This window comes from Aulostomus chinensis, chromosome 2, assembly GCF_037954235.1.
Source record: "Aulostomus chinensis isolate RoL2024-O1b breed Wild chromosome 2, RoL_Achi_v1.0, whole genome shotgun sequence".
Taxonomy (NCBI): Eukaryota; Metazoa; Chordata; class Actinopteri; order Syngnathiformes; family Aulostomidae; genus Aulostomus; species Aulostomus chinensis.
In genome coordinates this window covers 9760526-9781946 of record NC_141321.1, presented here as the reverse complement: position 1 = coordinate 9781946, position 21421 = coordinate 9760526, and the positions used below count along the sequence as shown (strand labels likewise).

At 44.1% G+C, this 21421-nt stretch overlaps 1 protein-coding gene across 11 annotated transcripts in view; it reads right to left on the bottom strand.

The window, feature by feature from the left end:
- The window catches only part of myo9aa (myosin IXAa), a 107798-nt gene that overhangs the window by 71658 nt on the left and 14719 nt on the right, over positions 1-21421 (bottom strand). For all 11 annotated transcript variants that reach the window (XM_086226800.1, XM_086226741.1, XM_086226750.1 and 8 more), the window contains exon 2: positions 12468-13429. In XM_086226800.1, coding sequence (XP_086082926.1) covers positions 12468-13343 — 876 coding nt within the window. In that variant the 5' untranslated portion in view covers positions 13344-13429. The remainder of the gene's footprint in view (positions 1-12467; positions 13430-21421) is intronic.

Sequence of the window (21421 nt, the reverse complement as noted above, 5' to 3'; positions counted from 1 at the left end):
TAAATGCATGTCCAGAGCGAGCCTGATCTCTTCTACTACGGCGCTGCAAAAGACAAAAGTCTTCATTCTGGTAAACAATAGTGCTTTTAGGAAGACAGGCCAACACAAACTGAAAGTTCATCTATCAGCTGCTACTGTAGGGGTGTAAGAGTTCTCAGACCGAGACTGAATCCGTGACAGAAACGTCCTCCAGTCTGGAGTTGAGTGATGAAGTTCCTCTAGTCTAGTACCGTTAAATTCTGCTCTTCGGGAACAAGAGCTCCGTCAATGTCAGTGACACAAAGACAACAAACACTAATATATGCAAGTCAGACTTTGGCAGCATTAGCTTGAGACAGCATCACTAGAATGTGAACATCGCTGGTACAAATAAGTCACAGTGGAGCTTTAAAACCCAGCTCACAGGCATTCACTCGGCCGCTCAATAACAATTCACACCGAGCCAAAGTAAAAAGACAGACTCTGGTGTTTACAGAGCGAGAGAATGTGTGTTTTAAACAAGCTGATCATAACTGAGCCCAGCAGTGTAATCACACATTTTCATAAAAACTTGTATGTATTTTATTCCCTTAGGTCGCAGCTTGTTATTTGTTCGGTGAACTATTTCTTATTAAAAAGCGACCAAAGAAGTAATCTTATGTTGTCTTTCTCTGTTGATAATATAAAGAACGGTGGTTCTAAAACAAAGGAATGTACCTGTGTGTGATTTCTGTGCACCTTTACACTCGGCAGTCCCCTAACACCAACAGAGCGAGGCTATTGCTAATTATTATAATGGATCAGTCAGTGACGGCACGAGCATCAGCTTTCCCAGTTTCACAAATTTAACACAACCGAGCCAAGCGCGCACAGGATGAGATGGTGAGACGAGCAGGAGAGAAAGAGGAGAAGGATTGATAGCATGTTATTAGAACAGTAGAACAGGTTCTCCTGACATTTTAGCAGGACTTGGACGGCCAAGTGAGTGACGTGGATGAACGATTGCGCCGTTTGTGTGAAAAGGCATCTGGAGTACATCTGACAGAGCTGAGAGGTAACAATGTGCTATCACGTTCATGAGCGGAATCCACACATGGAAGAATCAGGTCTGGTGGCACTGGTGTTGAATGGTTCCATAATCTAAATATGATCTAAATCTAAACATGTTCAGCTCTAACTTCTATTTATCCGAGCTTGACAGCTTCCATTGGACATCTGCCTTAACTCAGGGAGCTTGGCTCCACAACCCACGTCTATTTCACCCTGGCCTGGTGTCAAGTATCCCCACAATTAGAAACTTTCAATAAATCCAAGCTGTGTACCCGACACTGTCAGCGTTGTTTAAGTTTTAGCTGCTCATGCACTCCGTAATGGTTCATCTAGGAATAACAGAGAGGACAAAAAACAACCTGACGGGCTTGTGCCTCACGAGGAATGTACGTCATCACATCTCCACAATGTAAATTATTTAAAAAAAAAAAAAAGTAACCTCGTGGTAAGCTTTGTGATATCCTTGCTTTGCTGATATTAACACGATTTACTTGTATTACAAGGGGGCTTATTAGCGTCACACCTCCTCATAATATAAAGTGAGCGAGCGATCACAGAGGGAGCGCAAAACATTTACAACAGACCAACAACTGGCCACGTGAGGGACACAGGAGAGCTATTTTGGTGTAGTCTTTCTACCTCTGATAATACTCTTTCATCAACTCCTTCCAAACGTTGCCTTCACCTCCTTGTATAAAGAAGCCGTGGACCTGTGCACAAATTCTGCTGCTCCGCAACTTTAAAAATGAATATCTAAACCAAGTTTCACGGTAGCACTCATCACTCCCCTTCCTCCAGTTCAGAGGTGATGCAACCCTAACCATTAGGAGTGTACCAATCTACACATCAGTTCAACAATGACAGCATGGTTGATGCAAAACACAAATACAATGCTTTTCATTCCAGTGGGCGTTTATTAATATTAATATTTGAGTCGATGGGAAAACTGTAGGTCGAGTCCTGTCAATCGCAGGTCCCTCAATCCAATCCAGTCGTAGCAGCACATATTGTATCATTCAACTGATCAACATGTCACGTCCTGATGTACTGTGTGATTCCTAACTCTTCATCAGCCACTTATTCATGTTCTGCCCTAACAACGTTCTTGAAGAACTACCACATTTGTAGAGACGTGGAAGGGAACAGGAAAGCAATGGTTTGTGATTCGTAGGCTTGTGACAGTATTGACATTGTTTGGTATCGTGATCTCTGTTTACTCAGTTGATGCGATTCTGTTATTGTTAAGAGACACTTTCAGGTCTCTCATAGCCGTTTCCTGTATCCTGTAATTGTGATTAGAACAGTCGTAATGTTGAAGGTTATTTGACTTTTCAGCCTAAAACGAGCCATGGTGCTTTGTTGCATACATCACAATGTTTGTCATACTGTCTTCCTTTTTTTTTTAATATCATGAAAAATATCAGTGGAATTTTATATCCTTCTTCTCCATACATTAATATTTAGTTCTCATCATTCTCCTACAGCAGTGTGGTGAAACGTTTAACTAATAAACACCTTTAGAGAGGTCAACTCTGGCTCCAGCCATGAGCTCTCGGTGAAAAGATGAAAATAACCTCCATCTCTGGCTGCAGATAAAAGCTCCAGTACAATCCCACATGCGTTGCCTGACCTCACTGTCATTAGCCAACGCCCAGGTCATATTAGTGCGGCCATGCTGAAGCAGAGTGAACAGGTGGTCTTGTCACCAGGACGCCCATATGTAGGCCACATGTCAAGCATTAGCTGCTGCCACTCTGGCCAGACAATGCCACCAGGTGAAGTGAGTGACTTAGCACAATCACTAGCCACCAGCTAAGCCACATGGTCACAGCAGAAAGGAGGTCAATCCAATTAGTTAGATCTGAGAGACACAAACATCGGGACTATGTCCAATCCCGTGCCAACCCAAGAATATCCGTCCCTTGCAGGCCGTCTGTGTTACATTACACACAACTGTGTTAGATTGCACAAGTCAAACACCAACCTGCCTTTAAACCAATCCGACACACATTGGATGGAAAAGGTCATACTGAGCTCCGCACTGGCTGGAATTAAGTGGTCAATTATTTAATCCACAATGCTCCATCGCACCGCGGTCTGACCTCAGCGCACTGCTGATCAAGCCCTCAGAGAACTCGCAGCTCTCAGCAGAGGTCTGGACCCCGAGGAGGGTTCTTGTCAACTAACACAGCTACATTTAGAGGGTAGGTGTGACCTTGGAGGCTTTACGAGTTTAATTTCCAAGTCAAACCATTTCATTGGCAAAGCAACCCCTTTCTTTCACGTTTCTTGATGCATTCTTGTTTTTCTTTGTGTTTTTAAACCAGTCGGTCCAAGGAATAACGTGAGTTTTGCACATTCATCACTTCTGAATCAGCGTCCACCGAGTTCGGGATGTGTGTGGAGCCGCCCGTGTGCTTGTGCACGTATGTACGAGACGTGAACACCACAGACATCTACTCAATGCAACGTTGCTCCTCAGCTGCATCACTGGATAATACATAGGGAGCCTTTAACTTTACATGATGGCACTATTATTGAAAATAAACCAACATCATTTCCATGTAATCTGACTTGTACACATAAACTAAAAATAGTCTAGTCTAGTCAACATAATTCATTTAATCATTAATTTCACTAAAAATCTGCCATACACAGATGTCACTGTATTATTATTGGTTATGAGAGACTGAAGGGAGAAAAAACAGCCTAAAAGGAGCGAAGGATTCCCTATTCAAGTGAACTACAGACAATGTAATAAGACCGACTGATGAGATGAACTCAGACAGTTAAAATGATACATCTGTTTGCTTTAAAACAGCGTCCTAAAATACTGGCTGGTAGCGGAGACGTGAAGGAGAGATGCTCCGAAACAGGACAGTCACACAGACCATCAAGAGCGGGACAGCTCCTGTACGCAGCATAATCCTCCAGAAAGCAGTCTTTTCTTAGTCAAGGTCCTTCAGTGATTTAAGCCTGAGCTCAGTGTTTACTTAGTAGAGGAAGCACAAAGCTTCATGCTGGAAGGGAACTCTCCTGTATCTCCTCGCTGCTTGCTCAGCCCTGTTGACCGTTTTTCTCTTTAATTCTTCCGTGGCGTGACATGGAGCCGCTGAACACAGACAAACTGCTACTGTAGTTAATGATGGAAGGAATAAGAGGATAAGGCAACTTAATAATGGCTTATCAGCAGTGATAACATATCAGGGGCAGCGGCAATTTATCTGTATTTGTTCTATCACGCACATTCTTAAATGAGTCAACACAGATGTCCAACTGTGACTCACGCTTCTACAACCCAAGCATGTGCAGCCCGATGGGGGTGATGAGTCCACCAGCAGTGGGGTGCTCCTGGGTATCATCTATCACACTCCCCTCCCGGTGTGTGAGGTTTCCATCACACAGGATGAACAGAACCTACACATTTGCACCTCACAGCAGACAGGACCCCTGTGGGATTGATGCAGCAGGAGGACAGGGGGCCTTCTTGGTATTATATGACTGACTCATGAGAATGGAAACGCTGTTGTCCTCCCTGGGAGGAAACCTGTGGCAGTTCAGGGGAATCGGCAAACTGAATCAAAAATGCAAAACATGAGCCAAGTGTTGTGGGTTAGTTGTAATAAAAATAAAAATAAAAAAACCAAAATTTACTTCTGCCTACATTTACCTGCTCTCACACACACACACACACACACACACACACACACACACACACACACGCACACACCACTTGACCTCTTTTGTTCCACGTTGTTTAGTAAAAACAGGAGGAGGAAGGATGGAAAATTCTCATTTATATTTTTGTTTGTTCTTTTCAGGAATTTTCTTCCTGTTGCAGAAATATGACTGGATATAAACCAGTAACCTTTTATGCACCAACCAACTTCTATTTCAGCTCTGATCAGATTCTGATACCAGAGGTCTATTGTTATTGTTGTTGGCATTATGTCACATCACAAGGTTGAAGTAAACCACACTGCACCTCTTATTAAAAAGAAAAAAATACAAATACATTACATTAAATGTATTCCAAAGCATCTTTTTGAAATAAGATGGAATGGAATCTGGGTCAATACGTTGATCGGTACCATCAGTCCGACATGTGAAGATCATCAGTATTGACGACTGTGATATTCCTGATATTACGATGCTTCTGCCTCTGCCTTCTAGCAGAAGCACATAATTGCAGCCATTGAAGACACAGATGCACCCTGAAGCCATTCAATGTTCACAGTGGATGGATGTGAAGTGCTGACTTTTACATCATAAAGAGCGCAGGTGTGTGTGTGTGTGTGTGTGAGAGAGAGAGAGAGACAGAGAGAGAGAGAGAGACAGAGAGTGTGTGAGTGTGAGTTTGATGGGGCACCTGCAACTCGCTGCAGCATCAATAAAGAGCCTTTGAGGGGACACAAACAGGCACATTGTCGGGCCACTTCTGAAAACCTGACTCATTGCTTTTGAAAGTGTGTTGGGACAAACGCCCAGAGGCAGCTTCAGATCCTGAGCAGAGACTCTCATCAGAGATCATTTTAAATCCTTCCTTACACTTATCAACTTTTTTGGGAATATCAAATGTGTCACACACAAGCATGAAGTTAAAATAACTTCCAGTAGGTTGTATTTTCAGAAAATTATACTATCTGGCAAACTGAGGCGGGTTTAACAACACAAACCACAATAAGCCTCTTGAGGCTGATGTGTCTCTACCAAATCTCTTTGTAACCTTTGGCCTTAACTCAACACAGCCAGTGAGAGACTGTATCAATACATCTTGCTGCTGGGTAATATTCTTTGTAGCAACAGTCTACTCTCCCAGTCAGTGCTTCCAGTGTTCATGGATAACGCTTCAGAGAAAATCAGAGCATGGCACCAGGGTGGCGAGATAAACAAACAGTGAAAAGCAACAGCTGGAGCCGCGAGCATTCTTCACCTCATGGCTGAACAAAATGTCAGTGAAAGTAACATTAGTGTCACTTTTGAGAGCTTTCACAGATAAAACAGTCAAGAATGAAAGGTTAGTTAATCTGGTACCACAGACTAATAACAGAGTTAAGGTAATATGTATGTAATAATAACAATAAAACTTAGGCTACATGTTTAAGATGGAATTTGCTCTTATTTACAGTCCATAATTATTTGCCTTCTCTGCTCTCTCTTAATATGTGTGTGTGTATGTATGTGTGCACGCGCACCACTAAAACAATAAATCAATGAAAACAGACTGAAATGACAACATCAGAAGGCATATTCACTCTGATATCTGATAACCAGGATGTTAGAAGCTCTGCGGCTAACGCTATGTAAGCTAGCTTGTCCCAGCAGACTAGCAGCTGCCCTACAACTTAACACCTTCCGACAAGCACAGCCCTCCTTATCGCTCTTCCTTCAATTACGCCATCATCTCAGTCACCAGTGTGTCTCTAAATGTGTTACTGGAAAACATCAGAAGTAGCAGCAAAGCTCCACACACGATATGTGCATGTGGCTGAAGGTGGAGAGAGACAAACAAACACGGAGAATCATGACTGTGTGGTTTTGATGGTGGAAACTTTATGCTTGAATTACTGAACTGAAATAAGGATGATTAAGAAAAAATGTTCCATCGTCATGAAACCTGTAGAACTTGCTAAGCTATTACGAAAATATACAACTGGAAAAAAAAAAAAAATCAAGAGACAAAAACAAACATTCCCATTAGATAAGCCAGTGTCCAATCATGTTCGGCTCCTTCCTACACAGAAGCTGAATGTAGCGTATGATGATGAATGTGTATGATTCATTCACTTCCTTGAGTAGATTCTTGAGAGTGACTAATGGCTTGTTACAAGGTTATTAACTGCAGGGAGGCCATGCGGCGTGTGAGACATCAAGTTGCGAAGGTAATACAGCTATATTTATTGTTTTATTGTCCACAGTAATCAAAGGCCGAACTGATGTGAGGTACAAGCCAACGCTGACCCATTTCAGTGTCGGGAAACATTTCCAAATTACTCCAACATTTTCCAACTCGACCACAAATTACGATAAGCTTGTTTTATTGTGGTTTCTTTTCTTTTTTTTAGTCAGAATAAGATTGTTGTTGATATCTGGAGCAGCCACAACTCAGTCTTTCCTCTGAAAGACTTGAACACATGACAACTGTTATTTTCATCAATGTTCCATCAAGTCTGTTTAATCCCCAGCACCACAGTTGGTAAGGCAGAGCCTTGGTCATCTGGAACAACCCTGAACACACAGCTCTGAGCATGTCTGACCATTATGTAACTGTCGTACTAGGAGGAGGAGAGCAGCTGCTCCAAGCCTACGGTAACTCAGGGATGTAAGGAGCAGTATCAAGGCAAATCTAGATCAGACGCAGACCCTTTCCTTCACTCGGCTCAGCTGTGGATCAGCCTGCGCTGTAGGATGGCGAACTAAGTGTGTGTGTGTGTGTGTGTGTGTGTGTGTGTGTGTGACTGTGTGTGAGAGAGAGAGAGAGAGCGAGAGAGAGAATGTGTGTGTGGGAACATGAACCACTCTCAATTGTCTCTTTGGCAAAGAGATGCCGATGCTAGAACTACAACTACAAATATCAACAACAGCAGGTCTGATCAGCTGTGGCTAAGTAATATTCACCTCTGGAGTGAGACGTTTCCTCACTTGGGTTCTTGTCATAGGTTACCAGTAACCTATAGTCACTCTAACAGACATGGATCTGCTTGATTAAGCTGCTAAACCTATGTAACACATCAGGTTCGGGCCAGGAAAGTACGTAGTCACCCCATTCTTCATCTGCATTTCTAACTTCCAGTTGTAACATCTTGTTGTGGGTTTTTACTCTAAACATCCATGTCCTTACTTCACTGCTCCTGTACTGTATAGTCATCCTGAGACTTCCACCTTGCATGCTACTCCAGCGGAGAGTGCATGTGCAGCCCTCTATGTAAGCATTTGCACTTGCTGGTGCTGCACTTTTAACCCTAGTTTCACCTTGATAAAACACACAGCTCTGTAACTCTACACCCCGCTATGGGACATTGAACAGGAACGGTGCTCAATCATTCTCCACCTCACTCATCTATCCCAGCCCATGGAAAACAACACTTTCAGGGCACAGTAAATCTGCTTAGTCTGTACTATACACTATTCAGAGTGTGTAGCAGTGAAGAAGATGCTGACCTGGGTTGACTCCCTCTGGAGGTGTTTCTGCTGGATGGGAGCACAGAGGAACTCCAGCATTCAGAGGTGCTCACATCACCTGCATGACATACAGATACTTGCAGAGGAAACTGGACCTCTGATCAAGCAAGACATTTACACTTCATCCTCAAGTCCCAGTGGTCGTTTGTGCCAAATTTGAAAAAATTCTCTCGATCTGTTCCTGAGATATAATGCTAACGAGAATGAGACATAACACAAAATGACAATAAGTTGCTGGTCTGCACATCAACAAGGAACTCTTTAAGAAAGATGTAGAATCATGTAACTTATTAAGTGAGCGGTCTGTTTCACATGGCAAAGTGTTTCTTATTATCAAAACTACTGACTCACTGTGTGCAGGTGCCGCTGAAGAGAGAGAACATCACCGATCTGTAGATAAGGCCGGCTCTGCCGCTACAGAGATAAAAGATTGCAAGGCTCTGCACCTGGAGGTTCATATGCATGAACATGAGGGCGGTGGCAGAGCAGCACAGAAATTCAGTATGCAGCAAATACACACACGCACACACACACACACACACACACCATTAAATGCGGTTCTGCGACGTCCGTCTGGTCTGGAAAGCAGGATGTCAGAGTGACAGTATGAGGTAACCCCACACTTTCCCTCCTGACCCAGACCACTGAGGACAGCTGAGCTCACACGTTAAACGCAACAGCCACAATTTACTGTCACCTATCATTCTGAACCAGAGCCCATCCATCCTTAAAATCACTCCAAAAGAAGTCATTTCCATAGTCACTCCTACTGTACATCCTTCAGTACTTCCTTACTATTTGGTACCATCGTGGAACAATCATAACCTCGCCGGGGTATTAATCATGTTTAAACGTCAAGCAGCCACCTGACAGCTGAAAGAGTCAACAGGCTGACATCTGGATCCACAGCCTGAGTGGTAGTTCAACACCAGATGATGACTAGCTTGTGGAAGAAAACTAAACAAAGAGCAAGAAGAATCCATCTGAAAATGATGGGTTACAGCCTGGCAGAGCACAGAACAAATTGATCAATCTCTGATCTGAAGGCTGTCTGATCCTTGCGGAAGCTAAGAAAATAAAGATAAACTATGATGTAAAGCTGGATGAACTAAAGATACAGCAGCTTTTATTGTACAACAGCATCAACTGTGCTTCTTCATAGATGCCGGTCACCCCTTGCTCTTCAATAAAAGATCCTGAAAAGGGTTGCGTTAGGTTCTGTCCTCCTACATCGCTTATTTTCAGATAATTGTTAAAAATGCATCCACATAACCTACATATGAAAGGAAAGCAGAGGTTCAGCATGTGAAGGAGCTAACCATGTGCCGGGCTGGCATGGCGACCAGGTAAAGGCTTCTCAAACAACCTCAGATCATAAATTCCATAGAGTACATAGTCACAGGAATTTAAGGCTTTCAGTCACTTTAGTCATATCTGGCACCAGAAAGTATACAATGTCAGGAATGACGGACAGCAGATAAGCCCTGAACTAACATCAGGTGAAATAGTTGTCGTTTTTCACCCGTTACACTTGTGTTGATGTTGTCATCTTCATTCTCAGGGTCAACTCAAGTCTAAAGGAGCAGAAGGTAAAGGTAAACACTCCATTTACAGAATGGCTCTCGGAGTCTATCATGATCCAACACACGTGCATGCAGCTGTTGGTCTCTCCCACGAGGCACCAAGACCTCAAGATCTGACTGAGTTTAAAAACCGACTCTCCGCAGAGTTTTGGGCCTCATGGAGGGTTTACCTGCGACAGACTAGACAACTCAACCGTCTTCGTCTCTGATAGTTCTGAACCATGAACTGGTGGAGTGAGAGCTGCCTGCCAGTGGGCAGTAAAAGCTGTAAAATGTACTGGTTGTGTGTTTAAGAAACCGTGAAATACAATGCATTTCCCTGGTGGTCGCCCTGGATAAACACGCATGAATGCTCCACAAACATTTTGTGCATTCCATGATCAGAGCAAATGAGATCAGATCAAATGATCCCTCAATTTTTAAATAGTGCAGCATGCTTAACATACTACTTGTACAATTATATTTTTTCCCCTTATTTTGTCTTATATCCAAAAGTCTGAGATGTAATCTGACAAAACGACACATCTGCGCTCCAAAACGCAACCAAGTATGGAAAAATACAAAGTCTGATATTAACTACCTAGCATTTGGGTGGGGGCTTCTGCAACCACAGGCTCTTTGAGTCTTTTCACACATTACTTTCAAGAGAGAGAAAACGATACTGCATATGCTGGACTAGTAACACAGCTTTAAAACACCATTAACCAGGCAACTATCAGAGATGTCTGATTCATAGAATAAGTCGTGATCCCCGAGACATGAAAGGCTGCTGTTACAATAAGAAGCAACAACACAGTGCTAACAAGTGATACTAAAGAGATATCCAAGTGTACTGCAGCATCTGTGGTCGATGTCTTTGGTTTCTTCCAAGGCTTGTAAACAATGTCAGGAGTCAAGTTCAAATTCGATATTCTTCACATTACAGTGACAGATCATTAACTCCAGCCGGTGTCCTGAATGTCATGTCATGACTAAGTGTTGGGATCTCCTCTTTAGTGGAAGAAGATCAACAAGGAAATGAAGATGAAGTGTTCCAGTGATGTAATGTTGGCTGCCACTCCTCTCCACCACCTCCTCCCCCTCCTCTCAGTCTGCAGTAGCTCCAGTCTTGGCATCAATCAGTGATGGGCCAATACACAATCTTACTATGCAAACAATTAAAGGCTGCTCCTCTGCACTCAGAACTACTCAGTCGTGTTGCTGCGTGAAGGATTAACCAACATGCTTACACATTAACTCCAGAGACACGCCAATGGAAGGCTGGGAGCTGGGTTTGCTGAACACACACAGCTACTCGATGCTGGTTTGAACCTTTGAACTTCAATTGTAACTTGATGTTGAACCTGATAGAATTACTGTATTATATGTCAAAAGAAACTACAATAACCGAATTAGAGTTTGGACTGTGATAAATGGGAAGATCTCCAACACTAAGGGCACAGATGCGTGTCTTTAAGCTCTGTTATTTTATTGTGAAGCGAATGAAGCATTAACAGCTGGTCAGTGAGCTGACAGTGAGTGATACAACCGCTCTCTTTACAATATGTAACCACCACCAACCTCCCTGGCTGGCAGTCATGTGCATACAGTAAAAGCTTGTTGCACAACCATTGAAACTTCAGTTGAAGACAAACGAGACAGCAATGTGCGGTTAAGCACTTGTCAAAGAATCTGACTGGTGTGCATGTAAGTGACACATCCCTGAAAAACCAAACGGACGAGTGGAATGTTTTGAGAGATATTAAAACAACCTGTCCCTCACAACTTTGGTTGGGCCTCAACAACATCTGCACTGAAACAGTCTCTCCACTGTGCCTGAATCACAAAAACAAGAATCTACAAGCGCTGACAGTCTGCCGGTTGCCTGTAGAGAAAGAGAGAGAGCTCCTGTGTGCACGACATAATCCCCACACAGCTGGACCCAAGTGTAATAAACCTCTGTGTGGGGCCGACAAAGGACCGACCATGGAGGCAGTCAGGGATGAGCAGCGTTGTGTAACTGATTTTACAATCCAGTCAGGAACTCGCATTCACAGTAGCAGGAATTCATCAAATTACAAGAGCAAACTATGAAACAGTAATAAACTCACACCTCGAAGGACAATAAACATGTTATCGATGCACACCATACAGCCACGTTCACCAAGAACCATGAATCCGGCCCCATCTTTTTTCCCTGATGGGGAGGAATTTCCCCAGTAGAACAGAGCACAGGACAGTGGTGGTGGTTGGGGTGGAGGGGTGGGGTCAGGCTATTGATCTCCACCCCAAACAAACACCCGCAACTGACCAGAGGAGGCACTAGTGAAGCAACAGGGACACCTTTACTCATCCCTCAATAGTACCTGCAGGAACATCCAACTGAGCTGGAGGCGCCACGGGAAACAAGAATCCACCACAATCACCTGCTGCACGACCTGGGCCAGGTCCTTCTCTGATGAGACCAACTATGAGTGTGAGCAGGTCGAGGTGATCTTCACAAGAGCAAGACTCGTCTTGTTGACGTCCTATTCAGTTTTTAATGCTGCGTGATATTAAAGAGTCACTTTTAAAGCCTGAAAAATTAAGCCTTCAGTAAATCAGGATTCACAACAGTCCAGTCGCGGTTCCAGCGTGCATCTACAATTCTGACATTCACCATACTTAAGCTTTCCTGAAATCGAGGACACTCACCTCTAGCACTGGTCCCGCCCCCAAGATGATCTGCTCCACTCCACTGGCAAAACCTTTCTGGCTGAGAGCGGTCAGGTGATGAATGAGAAAGTTTGTGCTCTGCGTCTTCCCAGAGCCGCTCTCCCCGGATATAACGATGCACTGATTCCTCTGTCTCTGCAGCATGGCGTGGTAAGCAACATCCGCCACTGCGTAAATATGAGGCTCCAACGCTCCCAGTGTATGGTTATCATACATCTTCACATACTTGGGATTATATATGGGCAGGAACTTGAAGGGGTTAATGACGATGAGGATGCTTCCAACATAGGTGTAAATCTTTTCTTGACGGAAGCGTGAGCGCAGGTTGTCCAGCAGCGAGCGCTCATTGAGCTCTGGTAGGCTGCAAAGATCGGCGTGGTCACCTTCAGATTCAGGCTGGGGCAGCAGTCCACGCTCCACCATGCGCCGGCGCTCCTCCGTAACCTGCAGCCACATCTGGAGGCTGCCGCCATAATGAATGGAACCATCCAGGTTCTTCAGCCGTAGAAGGAAGCGGTAATCCTCGCCACCGGAGAGCGGCCGGTGTTCCAGCGCCACACGGGGCCACAGCATCATCCTCTGCACAGGGCAGTCGCTGGGGTTCAGAATCCATTCTTCTCCACCAAACTCCTTCACCTCTGCAAGAACATAGCACTTAGTGCGGTCCAGGTGGAGGCGTTCAATGACGCGTTCGATGGCCTCAGCGGCTGTGGTGGTCTTGCGGGCACTGATCGGGCAGTAGATGGTGCCCTCGGCCAGGGCGCCTGGGTAGATGCGCACGGTGAACTCTGAGTTCTCAAACCGCTGCCGCCGACCCAGAGTGCCCATGCCGCCAACGCCATCACGAGCACTCATGGCGGAGCAGAAGTTCCCATTAGCAGCAGCCAGGCACTGGCACGTCCTTCACCGGGCTGGAGAGGCCACCATTCAAGACATCACCACTGTAAGAGATGCAGAGGACAACAGAAAGATGAAGACGAGACCTTGCACGCTTCTAATATTGAAAGCAGCTCTTTGTTTGGCGCACACAGCAGCCAACACAAGTTTAGCACTAAAGTCAGTCCAAGCAGCAGCTAGGAAACCCTTCCGTTTAATGAATCTGAAACCAGCCATTTCAACCGAGCCCTGTGCAATCTCTGCCAGATTACGAAATTTGTCAGATTAAGGCAAAAAAGATCTCATGGTCTATTATGTAATCTATGAGGGGGCCAAATCATTTTGCTGGAGCCTGACATGCACACTCATAACGGATGAGGGATAAGTCATCAGGATCTACAGGATTACCATTAACACACATACACGCTCCCCGGCACACATATAAACCCTCCCAAAAGCCAAGAGCAGCAGCTGCCATCCTCTTTACTGACTACACAATCACGCCATTCACAAGTTTCCTCTTTTAATACACAGCAGAGTCATCGGGGGGGCAGAGAGAGAGAGAGAGAGAGAGAGAGAGAGAGAGAGAGAGAGAGAGAGAGAGAGAGAGAGAGAGAGAGTAATGACTGGGCAGCTGACAAAAAACGGATTTCTTTGCAGCAGCACAAAGACGTCTATCAGGACACTGAAGTAAAATTGTTCTCAGTGCAAAACACTGAGCCAGGAATATAGAAAAGGTCTTACTGGTGTCATTTAAGGTTTTTGTTACCAAGGTTATGTCCAAAAGGGCACGTCAATTTCACACTTCACCTGAATCCTTTCTCTGGTTTCTTGTTTCTTTCATGTATTTACTGATAAAATATGAAATTATAACAAGAATATACTGAATAATACGGAATGTTGATGTTAAAACAAGGTCAGCAGGTAAATCTGACAGTTAAAGTCTTTAGAATGAAAGTCTGAACTGGTCATTCAACAGAAATGTGACTTTTCACTGTCATTTTTTCGTTTTTGGCAATAAAAAACTATTATTAATAGGGAATTTAATAGTATTACCTTTTGTGAATACTGATCAGTATCAGATTGTTGTCACAGAAGCTCAGTGATTGTGAGAGCCTTTCGAGCCTTTAACAGAAAACCTGGCTGACAGAGATAAATTACAGCCAGCTCAATCTAGACTTTTTGGGCCCTGACTCTGATCAGAGACATTTGATACTGATATAGCAGCAGCAAAACATGCAACTTCCAGCTTAATAAGCAGCTTACTTGATCCAAACACAGGCAGTCCTGCTTCAATTCATTAATCACTTCTGACATTTAATAAATCAAATGAATGTAATCCAAAGAAAACATGGCCGGATAAGTTGTTGGAACTACAGAATCAAAAATCCCATAACAACCACTTCCTGTTTATAGGAGCTGCTGGTTGTCTCTTTAACCAGCTAAAGCTAAATGTTTTGTACGCTGCTACTTTGGCAACAAGAGTTCAATGTTCCAGACCACTGATGGAGCTGTTCCTCGGGATCAGCTTGAGAGGACCAGTCTGATCAACGTCAGTCTACCTGTTCAAAAATATGTAAAAAGAGTCAAAAGACCAGCAAACAAAGCAAAGAAATAATTATTTGCATTATGGGTCTGAGATTCTTTGCAAAGCAGCTGAGATGAGCTGCTTATGCTTCCCCCCCGTAATAAAAATTATAACAAGTAACACTGACACGAGTCAAATCCCAACACAAGTAAATGATGACCGGCTCGCAGCTGCAGTCATACACTTGGTGATCCTGCCTCAGCAGCGGTGACAGCTGCTGATTGAGTGCTGCTCATATATTATACACATTATCACTCTTACTCATCAGTACAGTAATCCTCTGACATCAAAGTAATTCAGGCTTCTCTTATGTCTGAATGCATGAAGTAGGAGGATCAGACACCAGATCCGTGTTACAACTAGATGACCCCAACAGCTTAATAGTGGACATGTACATGTACTACAGCTGATGAATGCTGCACCTCCGCCCGCTCCTTTCCTGTCGCCCCATCATCTACCCACCCACACGCCATGTGTCACCTCAGCAACTTTGATACGACCATGTGCCAAACACACACATGCAGGACCTCTGCCCTTTACACACCCAGATACAAAGGACAAACACACACCACCTCTTCTGACCTCACACACACACACACATACAGAGTTCCATCTATACAAATATGACCCGAGGCAGTTATTAACTTTGTGTGTGTGTGTGTGTGTGTGTGTGTGTGTGTGTGTGTGTGTGTGTGTGTGTGTGTGAGGGCATGGCGCCTGGAACAGATGGTCAGCTTGCTGCTTAAAGGATAGGGTGGGGATTTAGGGTTGTGGCCATGCTGGCCGCCTCTCTGTTCACCATCATCACATAGAGACAATCAACTAATGGACATCTCCAGCTCTCCCACCAATCGCAGCACACCCCCCAGCAGCCATCTTCACCGCCATTTTTTTGATTGATTGTGGTGAAGGTGGCTGCTGGGGGGTGTGCTGCGATTGGTGGGCGAGCGCCACCACCATCTTCTTGTTTGATGGGCAAACACCAGCCTCAGAGTCATCCTGCTCTGATTGGGGGATGATATAATGAAGAGACAAGTGATGCAAATTTTAGGCCATTGCCCTAATTCATCAGTCATGAAAATGTTTTTTTTTAATCATGCAATTTGAATTTAAAATGCAATTGTTTTTATAATTATTAGTGATTAAGGTAATAAAATAAAACCAGTGAATCTCCAGCGAATGCTCACTTTTCCTGTGCATATTCACACATTGTTATCAGGTTAAGGGACCTTGATGATTCTCCCCTGGAATTTTCACTGTTCACTTTCCGGTTTTAATGCTGCAGTGGATCCACGGATCATGCGCAGTATGCTGAGGCAGACACAAGTGTACACATTATCCAGATGTGATAGCCCTGCTAGAGAAATTCCACTAAAGTTTCGGTCTGACTAACTTGTCTAAGTGTCTTCTAAACGTTTAGTTTTAGTCAGACTATCACAATAAATCAATCTAACATCAAGTCTTCGCACTGACTGTACTAAGAACATTTTGCTGCAAAGATAGTGAACGAGTCCTTGGAGGGGACAAGGAGTGACAGAAAAGAGTCATAAAGCAACAAAGTAAATGAAAGAGGAATGTTTGAGGCATGATGTCATTCCATCTAAAGTGAGTGTACGCACGTGACAGAAAAGGTTTGAGGGAGATAAACTTCAGGTTTGCAACCCCTGAGGAAGCGATGAGGCAGACGGAGGAAACCTTCCTTCATTGGTCTCAGAGCATTCAGGTGATGTAACCAAACGTCTGTTTTCTTGTTGAAGAGGCTGAAGAATCACAGTCAAGAAATCTGATCGGAAATCTGATTGAGGAGACTTCCTGAAAACACAACACATCCACCTATGGCACAACAAATCCTATCCAACTGCAATGTTTATTTTGACATGTGCTGCTGCCATCTTGGCCAGGTCGCCCTGGTAATAGAGATCTAGATCTCAGCGGGTAAAGTCCAGTGACATGCGGTCAGGGAAACTACATTTCTATAGTTTAGCTGGTGAATATAATGTATAGTGTTTTTGTCAAAAACTGTATGCGTGTGTGACGTGTTTCTTGTGCTGAGCGATCATAAAACGTCTGCAAAAAGGTGCCGGGTGAGGCACGCAGTTCTCCTGCCTCATGGAGGAGGCGCTAGTGAGCCCAGGGATTCTGCTTGCGTCTCCTCCGCTCCGCTGCAGAAGAAGTGACAGCGCGCTACAATTTACTGTTAGGAAAGTCAAGCGCAGTCATTCAGTTATTTTTTTTTTCTCTCCTGAGTGGCCGTAATGTCACAATGGAGGATTACATTTCTAAGCTAAAACAATTTTCTAAATTGGATTTTCAGTTGAAGCAGGAGGTTAACGCTAAAGTATCCAAAGCACTGAAAAAGCTATGGCAGACAGAAGCCAAAACATGGAGAACATTTTTTGTCTGGTTTTTTATTATTAAATGCAGTTTTTTTTTCATATGTTGACAGATCTGATTGTGATGAAGTCAGTGCCTCACCAGCCACGAACCTCACCGCTCGTCACTGGTAAAGTCATAATTCAAATGTCACATCCAGGATATGTGAAACTCAAGATGTGATTTTTTATATTTCAAGTTTTTCTAAATTCAACCCCGAGGTTTATCTCTTCCTGTATCCAGCTAGGAGCAAACACTTGCTTTTTAGTAGTCATAGTAAATAAAGATGCATAAAAGCAGTAAACAAGACCAGACAAGTCCAGTACACCCTCCGTAAACATCTGGGTGGAGCCACACAGCACTTTGTTTTGTCGGTGGATTATGGGAGATTTATGAGGCCAGGATTCTCCGAAAGAAGTTTCACCAAGTGATTATTAGACGAGATAGATAAATTATACTCTCTAGTCTCTGCGCTTCTGTTGTGTGTTCATTGTCTGAAAGACAGATGCCAGTTTGGAGGCTCACAGGAAACCGAGGAGAGGTCCAAACATGTGAGTCAGATGCTTCAATAGCTGCCATTGTAGCTGCGCAGTCAAGGATCAAGTTTGGTCAGCTTTCTATGATGTGAAGTCATCTTTCTGAAAGAAGGCCGTCGTGTGTGTGTGTGTGCGTGTGTGTGGTATTGCCTCTTCATTATATCTTTAGCCCTTTGGAATTTGTGTGCATTACACTGAGGTGTGTGAGCTGGCACTGAACTGTCAACTCTCACTTTGAGTCTACACCTTTTTTTTTTCAGAGTTCATTTGCATATTTGACAGCTCCAGTCTGCCAAACATAGCTGCTTTTATTAAACTTCTGCACACGTGGTTCCTGCTCATTTTGTAGCGCTACACTCAGACGTTCCTTGAGCACAGTGGTGCTTCCATTCATGCAAGCTATGGAGGACATGACCAACTTTTTATCTACCATTCACATTAGGTCATGAAAATGGAGAGCCTGCCTGCCAGCAGAAGGTGGCTTCAGGGCCTTTGCAGGGCAAGCGAGCCCTTGGACTGCTTGGGATGGAGGGACTGGCTACAGAGGGGATGGTTGTAAATGTCACCAAGCAGGCAGAGGGGTCACCTCAGCAGATGAGGATAAAACAGAACCAGCAGTGACAGAAGCAACCAGGCTATGGGGCCAACAACAACAACCTGAGAGGTAGCCACCACACTAACAACCAGCCTAACAACCAGCATTAGCACCAAAAATGAGTGCTGTAATGACGAATATTCAGGAATTTCTATAAATCTGCCGGTGGGCCAAAGGCCTTAGTAGTTAATTACAAAACCCCTGAAATTATGGCACCTGAGAGCAGCTTGTATCTGTGGTAGGAGACCTGATTATGATGAAGTAACCCAACACAATCTTAGTCAGACTGAGGCCGATGTAAGCGTCAACAGACGTAGTCATCGAATGTTGGTCCAATGAGGACACCGAGTTTGATGGCTGTCAGCCATGGGAGGCAGGTTAGGTTTTGGTTAATGTATCGGCTACAGAAAACTGCACCAAGGGATACCCCACTTGATTGGCCTGCTGATCACTATCGGACAATTCTCATTAAAAATACACAATGGGTGGATCTTAATGAATATCTGTAGTCACTGTTTAGATCAACAGTTAAACCAGCTGTGGTAACGGAAGACAAAATATGACCGGTGCTGGCCCTGGATCAGCCAATCGCACTCGCTCAGTCAAGGATTACTGTCAGTGAGAAAGAAAAAAAAAATCGGGGCATAATTCCATGTCTTGGTTGCAAACAAAAAGGAAAGATTAAAGATGAGAAACATCGAATCCCCTGCTGTTAAAAGTACATTCAGGTTCATCAGCTCTAATGAAGCTGTGACCTTAGACTGCAGCTGTGGAGTCCAGCCATCAGAAGGTCAACTGATGGATGGTGATGAATATGTCATACGAGCACCAACATGTTCCAACACACACGATCCCAGGTCACCACTGGCTGCACCCCGATGTACCAATGTGTAAGACGACTCTGCCTCCACAGAAATAGTTCCACCTTCAGCCCGGAGGCAAGACTGCACCTACCAGAGGCCTTGACCTTGTCAGCCAAAGAGCTACAACTCTCCGTCTCTGCTAGAGGAACAGTTACCTGCAGTAACAAAGAACGCTGCTGAGTCAACTTGACATTAGTGAGTTGATGAACAGGTAATTTATGTGATTCATCAGAGATTCTTTTACGGTTGCTGCTTCCTCTTGTAGTATTTGTTGTTTTTCAATCCTGTTCTTTTCCTTTGTGTTTTAGGACAGAAAGTTGAAGTTTGAAGATAACCATTTCCTTTGGTGAAGAGAACCCACCATTTCTAGGCCATTCCAACAAGGCTGCCAAAAGCAAATGGTTGACAGAGGTTAATTCTTTTTATGACTATGTGGTAAATTGAGTGTAACATGAGGATATGGCAGAGCAGCCCACTGTAACGTCTCCCTGTATTTAACTCCCAGTGAATGGCCATGTTTGGCACTAATTTGGTCAAATGGAAAACGCGGAGCGCAGGAAGCCAATGTTGTAGTCAGCGTCTTTAACGTTTTGGTTTTAGAGGTTTAGTCAAAATTGCACTTAATAAATGCAAATGCTTATTCCGAGCTCTGATGTGTATACTGAGCTCACTGCTCCAGAACATTTTTGGGGAATGATAGCACCACCAGCACATTTGCTAACGCAGGAAATATTTTCTCAGAGGAGTGCGCTCATGCTTGCATTGTCTCACAGCAGCTCTACATTTTCAGATGACTTTTAAAGCAGTAAAAAGATCAACTGTAATTAGATTCACCAAAGAACCCATTTTCAATTGGTTATTTTTGTGAAATTACAGACAACTACTGTAATGCAGTGGTCTCATCTGGATGTACGAAATATAAATATACAAGCAGACAAGATAATTAAAAGACTGGAGAAACATTTCTGTTACACAATATTGTTTATTTTTCACTGATTTTTGAGGTTTTGAGGAAATGGAGTCTTTCACCTCTTCAGTCTCTGAAATTGAAAGAGTATGAGATGAAGTGGAACCTGTCTATTCTGAGCCCAGAATCTGGGATGAGAGTTCATGTGACAGATTACGTCATGTTACATTTAAAGGCGGTCACGAACCAGACACAAAGCCCTGCACGTTTCACATCAGGCCTACTGAGGGACCCGAGGAAACCTCAACAAAAGCAGCATCTTATCAGTAAACCAGACAAACCTTTAACAATTACAGCCTCTTAACAGGACATAAAAAGGCCCAATAAAACTCTAATATCTAGTTCAGCAAGATTTTCCACCTTTAGGAAGCATAAGAAAGGAATGAACTTCAGGGAGTGGAGGTCAGCCTCTTCCCTCCCAGCACAGCACTCAGGTGCAGCGCTGCAGCAGAAGGAAAAGCAAAAACTGTGATGTGCGTTTCCTATCTCTTTTGGCTGTCTAACAAGAACACACACACACACACGCACGCACACACACACACCTTCCTGTCATGCAGTAATGTGAAGCACAATTACAGGCCGTGTTTGTAATATGTTAATGAGAGTGTAAACCCGAGAGCACTCTGGGAGCTCACACCTCCACAGGTGTGAACTTTCACCCACAGAAACCTTTCTGCCTTGGTCCTAGCTAAAGCTACAACCAGTGATAAGCAGGCCCTCACACACCCCCAACCCCCGCCCATTGAGAGGTGTGGCTGCTCCGTAGAGCAAGAGGGGAGGGGGAACCTGACAATAACTGCATTTTGCACAGAGCAGTTTTGGTGCAACTATCACTTCCTGCATCCACTACATGGCGCTCTAGGACTCAAGTCAATGTGTTATGATGTCACGCATCACTTGAAGAGCATGGTGTCATTTTGATGTAAATCCTTGTCTGTTACATCAGGCTTGACTCTAAAAGGTCAATTACAAGCTAGAAGGGAGACTAATATGATTCCACAGCATGGAGTGAAACATCACCTTCACCACCTCCCGATGTTTAGCGCTCACTCAGAGCTGCCTCCAGCTACTCATGACTGGGACGTGGTAGTTGGGAGTGGAACGAGAGCTCTGGCAGAAATATTCAGCAGGAGTG